The sequence below is a fragment of the Myotis myotis genome, unplaced genomic scaffold (assembly GCF_014108235.1).
Source record: "Myotis myotis isolate mMyoMyo1 unplaced genomic scaffold, mMyoMyo1.p scaffold_m19_p_9, whole genome shotgun sequence".
Taxonomy (NCBI): domain Eukaryota; kingdom Metazoa; phylum Chordata; class Mammalia; order Chiroptera; family Vespertilionidae; genus Myotis; species Myotis myotis.
In genome coordinates, this window is record NW_023416401.1 from 26,695,339 (window position 1) to 26,709,259 (window position 13,921).

The window sequence follows — 13,921 nt, forward strand, 5'->3', positions numbered from 1 at the left end:
GAGCCCCTACATCCCCCTGACTGGTCAGTCACACCTGCGTGGCCCTGACGGTGACCGGGTGCACAGGGCACTGGCCTCCATGGAGCACAGGCTTGACCCGGCCCTGCCGCCACCTTCGGGCTCTGCCATCCGGGCACCAGAAGCCACCTCTCCAGACCCGTTTCTCCATCCGAAAGGGCACTGCAGGAAAAGGTGAACCCGGAAGGCACCGGCCGCCACAGGCTCTAGTCACGCTGGAGCACCTCCGAAAGCCCTGTTCCAGAGGCCTCCGGGACCACACACACACACAGGGCGGCTTGCCCCTGTCCACTGCTCCTGTCCCCCTCCTGCTGACCTGTCTCCATGGTCGTGTCCCAGGGCCCCTGCCCGCCCTTTACGCCCTAGGCCAGGGTCTTCATCTCAGCACTACCGCCACTGGGATGAGATAATTCCCTGCTGGGGGGTTGGGGGGTGGGGGCAGGCTTCCTGGGCAGCGTAGGCTGTGTAACAGCGTCCCTGATCTGCAATCACTAAATCGCTCAATGCCAGTAGCAGGCACCCCCTGCCCAGCTCTGTGAGAACCACTGCTCTAGCCCACCCCACGTATAGTCAAGATTCTCCGAATGGCACCTCATGCCTCGACCTGGCCTCAGGGCACCAAACATACAAACCTAAAACTAAACCCTTGGCTCCTATTTCTCCTGCCACATCCAATTTGTCAACACAGTTACTGGCACAGCCCAGTAATTCCTGGCTGTGGCGGCCTACTATCCACTGTAGGGTGGTCAACAGCATCCTGGCTTCTACCCACCAGAGGCCAGCAGCAGCCCCCACCCCCAGGGGTGACAACCAGAAATGTCTCCAGACCCTGCAAGTATCCCTTAGGGGAGGGAGGAACTGCCAGGTTTTCGAACAACAGAATGGGCTAGTCTACGTAGCAACCAAGAGTCCTTCTGAACTTCTCAGTCAGTTCACATCCTGCACTGCTCAATCCAGGGTCCTCAGGCCCCGTGCTCTCTAACCTCACCTCCTAACCTCCCCATCAGCCACTGGGACACCACCTGGGCCTCCTTGCCCCTCCTCTCACACACGAAGTTCATCCTTACCCTTGGGCCTGTAATGTTCTTGTTCCTTCTGGAATGTTCTTCCTCCTCGTCCTGACACAACTGGTTTTTCTTGTCATGCAACTCTCCCCTTCAAATAGGCCTTCCCTAACCCTTCCACCCCCGAACCACTGCCTCCTCCCCACCTCCACCCCGCCCATCTCTCTCCTTATCATATCAACACATTTTACCTTCCGGAATGAACTGTCCTGTTTACCCACCTTGATGATTCTCTGTCCCGTTCTAGAACCCAAGCGCCACAGGAGCAGGGCCCTTCCTCCCCACACTCTGCCCCATGCCAACGCCGTACACAGCACATGACAGACGCTCAATAAAAACTAAGAAACGGTGGAATGAATCAGGAAAATAATAACTTCGTAGAGTTAGGTAATTAACATTTCCAATGCCAATTTCTGCTAAAGACTTTGACCTAAGAATATACTGCACATAGAAAAGGTAAATACTGATTCATAATACTCAATGTATGTGCGCACACACACACATACAACTTCAAGTATATATATTTACATGTAAGAACTGGGTTACATGGTCAAGGGCAAGTACAGCTGTAAACACTGGCCTAAGATACTTCAACAGCCCCCAGGAAATCCCTCACTTGTCCCTTTTATTGACCAATCTTCATGTTCCTCTACTTTACCCTTTACACGGTTTACTCAGAGAGTTCAGAGTTCAAGAACCACACAAGAGGGCATCACAACCTGCAAAAATATGCAGGTGCCCCAGCAAGAGACTCCAAAAATCCCCACTGACCCAGGTTAAGGTTCAGGATGCTTCCGGTGGTGGCCGTCTTGTCTGCTTTCGTCATGATTGGCGTGGACGCTTGAGGAGAGAAAGGTTTCGGGCTGCCAGATAAACTCCCCGCTTGGCCCATCTTCATGGAGGCCGGCGATGCTGAAAAGATAAGGCACTTGTTAAAGGACAGAGTTACGAAGAAATAAACAAATCAGACTTGTAGGTAAGTGTGGGGTGGGCAAGAGCAGAGAAACTGTATGTGATTCCAGCAGGGCACCAGAGAAGGGGGCAGTGGGCAGGGCCAGCCATTGGTTTCAAAGCAAAGGACGTCCTCCCCATGTTAAACCATTTCGGCCACACAGAAAGGAGGCCTCCCAGTTATTCTATTAGACACAAAGCTCTAAGACAAATCAGCTAAGCTGCCACTGAAATTGGTTTGGCACATTCATGGGTGTGAAAAATCTCAAAATAAATAGCAATTTAAAACAGAGACCCCAGCACGGGCCAGGCGCAGAGACCAGAGCCAGGCTTGCAGATGGCATGTCACCTGTTTGTGGGAGACGCAGGGGTGGGCCTCACAGCTACTGCATCTGCCAAAGGCCAACTGGACCCCTCAGGAGAGCTCGGGACTCCCACGTCACAGGTGCAATGCTGACGGGAGCTAAATGCAGCCCCGATGGAGTGATGAGATACTGGTCAACTACCCCCCCTTTACGTGGGTGCCTGCCTCCATTTCCTCACCTGCCAAATGGGCACGCTCAGACTGAGCATCAGTAATGGATACACCAATACACCGGAGGTCACCTCATCTCCAGCGCCAGGACCTGCCAACGCTTCACTGAACGTAAGACAGTGGGAGAGACTCTAGATGCGGAGAGAAATGGACTCAGGCATGGACTGGAAGCCAGACTGAGTGCAAGTCCCAGCTCTGCGCTGACTTGCTGTGTGACTTTGGGTACATTACCCTGTCTCTGAATCTCCTTTCCTGGCAGCAACCAAGAGGAATACTAACAATACCCTACCAAGGGAGGGTGCAAGTCCCTACACTCATCAAGTTGTAAGGACCAAGTCAGTCAGTCATCTGGACAGCTGCCTGACATCTGTTAAGTACTACCCTGTGCATCGCCTGCTCTTAGTGTAGTAGAAGTTTCTATTTCCCATTCACCTCTGGGGCTTCGGTTTCAATCATTCAAACCAGCAGTTCTCCTCCAGGGCACACAGGGCAGTGTCTGCGGATGTTTTTAGTTGTCAGACCAGGAGACAAGGTGCTCCAGGCACCTTAAGGTGCCTGGAGCACCTTGGGAGGTAGAGACCAGGGATACGGCTAACATCCTACAGGACACAGGACAGCATCCCTGAAGAAGAACTATCTTGGCCCCAAATGCCAACAAGTGCTGAACTGATCGCCCACACGGGGACCGCAGCCGTGTCTCTGGGAATCCTTCGCCTCCCCCGGAAATGAGGAGCAGAGGTGGGGAGCAGGTCACCTGGGCTGAGCGAGTGCTCAAGAAACATTCGAAACCATTGTGAGGACTCAGGCCTTTTGAATACTGAATTCAATCAGTTTTACTATAGGAATGAACGAATACCTGGCCCAGCATTCCGCATTCTGAGGGCTGTTGTTACTACTGGTACGAACCCTGCTCCTCTCACCACTGCTAGGATAACAAGCAGAAATAAAGTGCTTGTTACCTAAACCAACAGGAATAAATGAAGTTAAAGACATTTTAAAAGATTTCAATATTTCCAATAAAACCTTTAGTGTTGGGATGTTTCTTTGGTTTTGTTTTTAAGTAACCCACTCACTTATGCGCCTCCCGCTTCCAAGAGATTTCCGGTGGCTGAAAGGATCGGTCGAATGCCCGCCCCACGAGGGCTGCAGACCAGGCTTTTCGAGTTGTGCTCTCTGACACAGCCGTCGCCACCTTTCGGACCTCGCGGACCCCACAGACCACCGGTTGGCGACCGACCGCGGCTCTAAAACGAACGAACAAGCCGGCCTAGCAGAGAGGGGCTCGCTTAGCACGCTGTCAAAGCGCTCCTGAGGACTGTGGGGAACCCTGCCAAGAAGCCTAACCCTAAAGAGAACGGGAACAAAATCCCACGCCAAGGTACTGTCACAAGAGACCTCCACCACGTGAATCCACGGTTCCCTGCCTAACAGGTCGAGTTAACAAAGTAAGGAGAGGCCGGGTGGCGGCCTACCGGAGCCCTGACCCACTTGTGATCATGCAGAGGATTTTAGCAACCTACAGGTCCCTGAAAGCTGGCCCTGAAAAAGCCAGGGCCGATGTCCACCCCTGAGTGCCACCTGCCCGATTTGTGACAGACCTTGTACCTGTCCCCAACCCCTTTCAGTTAATGCTACACACACTCACCAGGCTGCCCAAGGCCGTTCCAATTCCTCCTGCCTCAACTTAGCCAACTTTTCAGCCAGGCCTCTGCACGCCACTTCCAAACTACACCGCCAACCCCGCCACAGACCGCCATCTCCACTGCTATCGCCCCCAGTCCGGGCATTCCCAACAGGGGCAAAATGGCCCGCAAGGGGCAAAGAGTAGTTCTTAGAAGATGAAAAAAACCTTGCACTTTATGTATAAAGCAGAGAAATTCATGCAGCAAACAGACAGACAATTCCTGTACATGAAGGTCCACTCCCAGGTATGTACCCAAAACAGGAACACAAACAGACGCTTGTACACAAATGTTCAGAGCAACATAGTTCACAAGAGCCCAAAGGTGGCAACAACCCAAACGTCCATCAACACACTGTGGTACAGCCACGACGGGGTGTTCCTGGGCCACAACAAGGAATGCCATGCTGATGCATGCTGCAACGGGAAGGACCTTCAACATCTTTGAACATACACGCTAACACAGAAAAACGTAAATAAAGAAAAAGTACTGCAATCGTATGACGCCAGTGAAGACGAACAGATATGCTCTTGAAAGTTATTCTGGTTTTGTATGAGGCCATCTAGAGAAACATGTTAATACTAGGCTGGCCAAAATGCCTACAGCATTGGACATCAGAAAGTTAGCAAAAATGTAGATATATAAAAGTTAAATTACGTGAAGAAAACAAATCGGTGTATCCATTTAAAACATCTGCATTCATATTACTTAATAAAACCAGGTTTCTTCCCCAAGGAGTATCTCCCAAAATTCAGCTCTGACCCCCAACACTTGTCACATTCACGTACAATCTATATACTACTGACAATTAGAACTATATACACTAACATAGAAAGAAGCCAAAGAAATATCGCGAAGTTGAAAGAAGCAAAAAGCTTAGCATGATCCCACTCTACCACAAAATAATTATCATCATCAATGTGATGATATACATTAAACATATCTGAAGGAACAGCCCCTTCCTAATAGTTGCCATCTCTTAGGGTACAATGATGTGCTATTAATTATATAATATTATGTTCAAGAAAAAAGTGAGACAAAATTAAATGTAAATATTGAAGAGTTTCAAAGATTAATGTGAAGCCATCAGAATTTTGTCAGAGCTAAAATTCAGAAGTGTGGTACATTAGATCAGTAGTTCTCAATGGGGAGTGGAGGGGTGACTATGCCCCCAGGGGACACATGGCAATGTCTGGAGGCATTTTGGGGGGTTCTAACTTTGGACGGGGTGTGCTGCTGGCATCTCATGGGTAGGAACCAGGGATGCTGCTAAGCAACCTACAGTGCGCAGGACAGTCCCACAACACAGCGTCATCCGGCCCAAACTGTCAACAGTGCCAAGGCTGAGAAGCCCTGTTTGGAATCACTCTAGGCATTTTCAAAAGCAGAAAGACATTGGGAAATGCTCATTCCAAGTATGCTTTGGAACAGATGCCAATCCTTTTATAAAGCCATAAATACTGCCCAAAGGAAAAACTATTAGCCTTTGAAGTCACCAATAACTTAATAAGATTTTATACTTTGATGTGCAATTTACGAGTGTGGGCTAAAGCACACCATCTATTATCTGCATTGACAAAATCCTAGCCTGTGCTAAGTGCTGTTCTGACTACACGAAACAGGAGTCTTCGAATTAAGTTAGAAAAAAAGGCCCTTCCCTCCCGCGCACCCCAGCCCTCCAGGTGGGGTGGGGGTGAAGGAGGGGTGGATTCAGGCTAAATTTCCTCTGCTTATAAAACCTCGGCAACAACCGATGTGTTCACAAGTCCTGGCGGTGTGCACGGATGAGCCACACGGCAGAACATCACGGGCCGGTCCCACGACAGGACAGAAATGCTGTGTGGAAGCGTCATTTACTAGCATGAAAAGGCATTCAGAACACAGGTTAAGTTACAAAAAAAACTCCAACAGTCTGCACCAGACATTGCAAACAGGTGACACATGCATCGAGTAGTGCACGGATGTGTGTGACCCAGCATGTGGTTGTTGTTTTTAAATGAGCCAATATATAAAAGTCTGAGTAGTTTGCATTTAAAAAAATATTTGAAACTTCTCTTGAACAACCAGAAACCTGGCAACACTCAGCCCCCACCCCCACGTGGCTCTAACCAGGAGGAGGAAAAGGCCCCGATGCCCTTTAGAAAAAAGGGAGGGCTCAGAATATCACGTATCGGGCTGTAGACGCTGCACTGCTTCGGGGAGAGCTGCACACACAAGCACACGTGTGTACGTGTCATGCGTCATGATAAGGTGTATTTCTGCTTTAGTTCACCCCAGTCCCTACCACTTCCCAGCCTCTCATTTCCATACCAGCCTGACCTCTGGACGTATTTGAGTTTCCAAAGTAATAGTATGGCGTGAACCAACATGGAGAGAGTCCTGGAAACTAGCTAAGGGCTGACTGTGGTAGGTGGTATCGTCTGTGACTTCCGTCTTCGTAAATAACAATTGTTTTATAAAAATATATTGATTTCACAATATAAAGGAGTTTATGAACATGTTTTTCCTTCTCCCTAAGCAGTGACCCATATAGAGCTATAAGACCAAAGGACCTTTAGCTCACAGGCCCCAGGAATATCATCCTAAAACATATTAACGACTTAAATTGGGATCCCACAAGCAAATATTGACAAAGGCATCAATTCTGGCCATGAGGTCTAAATAAAAGGGGAAGCAAAATAAATAAATAAATAAAATAAATCACTGAGAATATAAACCACTTTGACCATTAAGACAATGGGATTCCAGTAGAAGGCTTTTGGCCACACAAAGCGCTTCTCAAAAATCCAGTTCTAAGGTCACAGACACGTGATTCTGAGCTCAATCCACACACCCTCTCCCCTTGCAAAAAAGAAGGGTTTCTAAATTCTCATACAAGTTTTATTTAACAATTTATTTCAATTTTATGTTGCTGCTTAAAATGTTTTCATTGCTGTAACTATATGGTTTTTCTGTTCCTATGGCACTTTTTTTTTTCTCACAATTTTGGATAAATCAGTCTTGTCTGACTATGGGAACATTCCAGTAACGAGTCCACTTCTTCCAATAAATGCTCTTATCACTGCAAACAGCAGAGGGCAGTAGAGTGCAATGAAAAGAAAAACCAGACTAGCCATTTCTAGAGTCAGGATGGGGCGCCAGGAACCTCAGCACCTCCCCGAACTCTCCTAGGGACCTCAACTTGCCTTCTGTAAAATGGGGAGGCTGAATCAGCTTCTCTTAATCTATACAACAGAGGTTGGCAAACCAAGCTATGGGCCAGATCCAGAATACCACCTGTTCTTGTATGGGCTGCAAGCTAAGAAGGTTTTTACCATTTTTATATGGTTGGGGCAGTGGGGTGGAAGGGAAATCAAAAGGATTAATAGTTCACTAAACATACAAATTATATGAAATTCACACTTTAGTGTCACAGCCACCTACTGTCTATGGCTGGGTTAGTAACGACGACCGTGTTGAATAGTTGCATGGGTGTGACAGAGACTCACTAAGCCTAACATATTTACTGTCGGGCTCCTTACAGAAAAGGGGGCAATTTGTAAGATGAAAACAATTTTGAGTATCCCCTTCTCTTCCTGAACTACTCACTGGCTGTACAACTCAGGATCAGCCAAATGACCCAAGCACATACCAGCAAGGGGACTGCAGTTTGGGAGAAGGACTTTAAAGTCTGCTAACGCAGGACCTAAAACACTACGCAAATGATCAGGGGTTTTGCCAGGACTTCTGATGTCATTTCGACCTCTGTACCACCCAAGGGAAGAAAGACGCTACAGTCAACACATTGAAACTGTTTTTCTGAAATACGGTGCAGGAGAACGGAGAGTGGGTTCATGGCCCTACAGGTGTGATATGACAAGTTACATATTCATTGATGTATTTTAGGAAAAAATACAACAAGCACTGTAAACACATGAGTTTATACATTTTATTCAGCTTAGGATGAAGCTACGTGGGAGGTTTCATATTTAAGAATGTAATAAAATAGCTGGTACTAGAACGTGGCAAAAACCATGGCAATGAAAGTTCAGGAACAGTGATTCTTCCCGGGCCTGCTGCCGAGGTTAAAACACTTTCTCAAAAGCGGGCTCTCCCTGGGACCCAGCAGGCTGGGGGGAGGGCGGGGGGTTGTAGGTGATTATGCACCGTCTTCTGTTAACTGGGCTTAAGTGGAATCGTGTCGTGGAATAAGAGGAAGCTTTTACGGACTCTGGTCAGAAACTAAAGGGCAAAAGGGAAGTTTTTTTCTGAAACTATGTCAACACAAGTTACTGTGTCCTAGAACAAAGGCATCTGATCAGCAGCCATAAGAAATAATATGGTCAATATCTTTGAAGCATTTACTACTCCAGGCACTGTTCTAAGCCTCTGTGTATTTTGATTCATTTAATCCTTATAAGAACCTACGAGGCAGATCCTATTCCTATCACGACGTTACAGATGCGGAGACTAAGGCGTAAGAGCTCAGGGACCCTGACTAATGCCACACAGGTAGCAGTGGCAGAGCTGGAATCTGAGACCAGCGTCCTCCTTCTTAACCCCTCAGCTACAGCAAGTCTCAAAACGCAAGGCAGCTGTTAAACCCGGTAACTTCGGAGGCGTGGGACAGTCCTTGGTGAAAGAGGAGTACTGGTCACCTTGCATGTTTCTCTGATGTTTAGGCCTTAAATGATGTAAGTGCATGGGTTTGACAGAAACATGTTTCAATTAAAATAAAATTCTTGAGACAGAAAAGCCGTTACGGGAAGTTGCTGTGGTTAATCTAAGGGGCATTTGAGCTGAACCCGGAAGGATTTCTAACCATCCCTGCCCACTTCTAGGAATGGCCTGCAAGCTGGACTGCTGGGAGTGCTTTTGTCATTTTTTGGTTCCCAACAGCAAGGATCCATCCAGCTTCGTCACTCATCCCATTAGAACAGTGGTTCTCAACCTGTGGGTCGCGACCACTTTGGGGATCGAACGACCTTTTCACAGGGGTCGCCTAAGACCATCGGGAAACACATATATAATTACATATTGTTTTTGTGATTAATCACTATCTTTAATTATGTTCCATTTGTCACAATGAAATTGGGGGTCACCACAACACGAGGAACTGTATTAAAGGGTCGCGGCAACAGGAAGGTTGAGAACCACTGCCCTAGAATGAAACCCCAAGAGGCTCCCCATGGTTCTGCGAAGTGGTCAGCTTTGGCCCACCAGGTGTGGAAGCTGTGGCAATCCCGGGGGCCTCCTCCACCCTCTCCCGCCCGGGGCTGACCTGTGCTCTTGTCCAGGAAGTCCATGGACTCCTCGCTTGCGCTGAAGTGGCTGGACATGGCCTTCTTGTCGGGGTCCTGCTCCACGTCGGAGCCCGTGTGCACGGACGAGTTTGTACTCATGGGGGAGCGCGGCATGTCCGACAAGGAGATCCTGCGGCCGGTGCCCCCGCTCAGCATGGGCTTGCTCATCAGGATCTTGGGGGACGCCGTCATGTCGAAGTTGAGCTTGACCTTCTCCTGCTTGTCTATCTTGGCGGCACCAGCGCTCGGGTTGCTGGGGTCCAGCAGCATTTGGTACTGGCTGTTGGGCGTGTAGGGTGTCCTGAACGGAGAGTAATTAAAAACCCCAAACTTCCTGCGAATGTTCTCCACATAAACCTCCATCTCCTGCATTGCACTGTTGAAGATGCTTTTAGTCTTTTTCACAGAAAAAGGAATTTCTTTAGACATGAGGTAGCAATTATTTATTGGAACCCAGGCTCTAGGAGGGCAAAAAAAGAGAGAGAGTTTAAGTCGACTTTGGTCATTTCCAAGATTTTTATGTAACTTTTTAAAAACATTTACTTCGTTGTGGTTAAGAACATTTAACAGGAGTTCTACCGTCTTAACCAATGTGTAAGTGTACAAGACAGAATTGCTGGCTTTTGGCACAAGGTTGTACAGCAAGCAGATCTCTAAAGCGTATTCATAGTGTGTAACTGAAACTTTATGCCCATTGACTAGTAATTCCCCATTTGCCCACCCCTAGCCGCTGGCAACCATGATGCCACCGATTCTATGAATCTGACATAGATTCCTCATATAAAAATGGAATCATGCAGTGTTTGTCCTTATATGATTGGCTTATTTCACTTAGCATGTTGTCCTCCAGTTTCAGCCATGCTGTGGCATAATTTTTAAGGCTGAATAGTATTCCACTATGTATACATACATTTCCCTTATTCATTCACCAGTCAATGGAACATTCAGGTCGGTCTCAAAATTGTTTTTTCCTGAACACAAACCCAATTAGCCTAGTACGCTTGCCAAGATTCGTAAAGGCACAGTCCTTTTCTTTTATAAATGACTCGGTTTGAATGGTTAATAAACAATCCACTTAACACACGTAATGTCATCAGGACTGAACGTGAACATGAACTTAACAAAAACATTAAAAGCCTCAACAGACTTAGTCATTTTAATCCATAAAAAAAAATAATAATAATAATGTCCCTTTGGCTTTGGGTTGGTAGAGAATAAGAAGACAGTCACTGCATCCTAGACCACACCTCCCAATAGAAAATTACTCCCCGAGCTCACTATTTTGCACTCAAACAATGAAAAGTTTTCTCTTTTAAAATTGGGATTCTCTGGAGGAAGGGGGGGGGGGTCGTCAATTGGGGAAAAAGAGACATGTAATACTTAAAACAATAAAAAAAAAAATTTAAATGAATTTAAAAACCGGGGTTCTCCATGGAGCAAGGAGGGAACGCTGGAAAGCCATAGCCCTAAAAGGAGGTGCATGGCTTTGAACGTGAGATAGTTCGCATGAAAAATAACGATAAACCAGCCCCTCGCTTAGCCTTCAGGTGTGCGCCCTCCGCTTCCCAGGCGGGTTCCACCTCCCTACCGTCGACACCCCACACCCCCGCGGGCTCTGCAGAGACTTCATGGGAACATGAGCTGCTTTCCTGGAATCAGTGACCGGAGTGACAGCAGGCAGGAGATGGGCACACAACCCCCCTGCCCTGGGGAAGGCAGAGCTGACACAGAAACATCCAAGCTGTAACTTGGGTCACATTTTATTCCCAACCTCAACCGTTTGCAGCTGGGGATCTGGTGGGAGTGAGCTTTCCAAGGAGGCCTCTTGGCTTTCACAGACCATCAACCCAAGCCTGGTATCACGCTGTAGAAAGCCAGGTCAACTGTGGGGAGGAATTAAACTCACGGCCAGTCTGATGCAAATACCATCCCCGAGTGCTGTCAGAAGTGCCCCTGTAAGAGTCAGCCCCACACTACCAAGCCTCCCACGGCTTCAAAGAGAAACAAAATAGGAAATTCTACTATGTTTTACCCAAATTTAATGGTTGGCATCTCGTTCCTACTTTTTAAAGAAAAAGCAGCCCAGGGGAAATACAGCATGTGCATGGGGCAGAATTCAGGGCACAGGCTGCCTGTTTGCAATGCTTGGCGGTGCTAGATTGCCACACCCACTAAACCTGACCACCCTAACAATAAATATCTGCTCTGAGCGCTGGAAATGACAGCTTCTCGTCTATCCCAGCTCACTGCTGCTTCCATGCTGAGACCTGAGGAACCACCCCTGCAAGTCAGGCAGAATGACCTAGACTCCAAGCATTACCGCTGGTGGGCAAGCGTCTGGACCAGGCGGGACAGACCTGCGGAGCGGTCAGGCTCCCAGGGCTGTCTGCAGACAAGGGACTCCCCGTCCCTGAGCCAGCCTCAGGCTGCCATCAGTAAAACAGAGGAGGAGCCCCAAGCTGGAGGGGTACTAAGGGGAGCAAACAAAATGCCCCAGTCCCGGTACCACCAGGAGCTGGTCAGCCAGTCGGTCACTGGGACCGAGTTTCCCCCACACTGTCATCTGGTATCAGGGCCTTACCTGTTTCTTCCCAGGTTCTTAAGTGCCTTCAATGAAGTTGCTTGGCAAGTGATTTCTGGAAAATGACTGTTTCTGTTCCTTTAAGCAGGCCCAGGAGATATTTAAAGGAAAATTAGATTTGCTTAACAATACAACAGCCTGTGGGGGCAATGTTGTGAGGCCACAGCTGAGGTTCTTCCTAGCTCTGGGCCTCAGTTTTCTTACCAGTGAAATGGGGATAAAAGCAACTTTTATAGAAAGCACTTAAAGCAGTGCCGGCTGCAGAGTTGGCCCTCAGTTAATGCCATCTCTGCAGGAATTTAATAAGATATTTTCTATATTTTTACATAATACTGTGTCTGAAAAAAAAATCAAAATATATTTTAATAATTTTTTTACATAGCACTTAAAGTTGTGTGTTTGGTTTTTTTTTAAAGTATATTTTAACTGGCTTTAGAGAGAGAGGAAGGGAGAGGGAGAGAGAAATAAAAACATCGATGAGAGAGAAACATCAACATCGATGGGCTGCCTCCTGCACACCCTGTGCTGGGGAACGAGCCCAAAACCTGGGCATGTGCCCTGACCAGGAATGGAACCAGCAACCTCTTGGTGCATGAGCTGATGCTCAACCGCTGAGCAAAACCAGCCGGGTGAAATGAAAATATTTTAAAGGACAAAAGGCACATGATGGGACACTTGAGAACATGCCTTGATTGGCAGAAGAGCCTCCCCGGGCTCCAGGATTCATTACCCTGACGGTGACCAGGTAACAGTCTGTAATATTTCTATTCTGCTGTCTTGGCCCATTTCACTGACACCTGTCCAGGCTCACATTTTGGCTCTACATCCCCGAAAGCAAACTCCCCATAAAAGGGACGGCATGCTACCCGCCTTACAGCCTCCCTGAAGACTCCCCGTCCTGTTCCTGGGTCTGATAAGAGCCAGCTGTGGACAAAACGGCCCCATTCTGCTTTAAGGGCATCTCAGGGGAGGGAGGGATGCTCATCCTTGAAGGAGTGGCTTCCCCCACCGCTGCCAGGGACTCCCTGCCCAAGGCTGACTCATTCCTACAGGCCAACATATGGCCACTCCACCACTGTGCGTCCAAACACCTTGCCCAATGCATGCTCCTCACCGAAAATGAGCCCAACAGCTCAGCATATTCCCCCTGAGGGGGCAGAGGACACCAAGGGAGCTCCTGAAAATCTAATCAGATTTGTGCTGCTGTCTTTTAAAAAAACAGCCTCCAGAGCCAGCAAAGTTCATGCCCCTAAGCCACCTTCAAGGGGTGTCCATGCAGAGTGAATCAGCTGACAGCAGATCCCAGGGGTCTGGGAACAGTTGGTGCATAGGGGCCTGTATCTTATGTCTACCCATATTACGTCATACTGGAGAACAAGAATAATCCCAAACCATCAAGATGGTTAACGCGTGGATGTTCTAATGAAGAGGCAGGAAGGTCTGCAGCCTGCCACCAATGCCTTTCGCTCTTCAAATAAAAGCCAGACTCCTGACAATAGCCCATGTGATCCAGGGCCTGCCCAACCTCCGAACCCCACGTCTTAGCATCCTCTCCTCCCTCATCCTGTTCCAACCACACCGTGCTCCTGGCTTCCCCTCCCCCTCCCCCCAGCACAATGGGCCTTGGCCTTCAGTGCCCACGTCTCTGCTCTCTCTGGCCCCCTCTACCCAGCTCTTCCCTGGGCCACACCGCTCCCTGCTGACCTGAGAGTTTGTTTACTTGTGTATTATCAGTCTTGCCCGCTAGGATGCCCCCCTCTTGGTGGGCAGACACAGTGTTATCTGCCTATCCAATCCTAAAGCCCCAG

General features: G+C 48.2%; 1 protein-coding gene across 28 annotated transcripts in view; it reads right to left on the reverse strand.

Moving 5' to 3' along the window:
• ZMYND8 (zinc finger MYND-type containing 8) overlaps nt 1–13,921 on the reverse strand; it is a 110,064-nt gene that overhangs the window by 34,533 nt on the left and 61,610 nt on the right. For 19 of the 28 annotated variants that reach the window (XM_036321577.1, XM_036321568.1, XM_036321569.1 and 16 more), the window contains 3 exons: nt 12,114–12,191; nt 9,511–9,992; nt 1,854–1,994 (listed from right to left, as the gene is read on the reverse strand). In XM_036321577.1, the coding sequence (XP_036177470.1) occupies nt 1,854–1,994; nt 9,511–9,992; nt 12,114–12,191 (701 nt within the window). The remainder of the gene's footprint in view (nt 1–1,853; nt 1,995–9,510; nt 9,993–12,113; nt 12,192–13,921) is intronic. The other 9 variants (XM_036321589.1, XM_036321587.1, XM_036321583.1 and 6 more) reach the window with 1 other exon arrangement.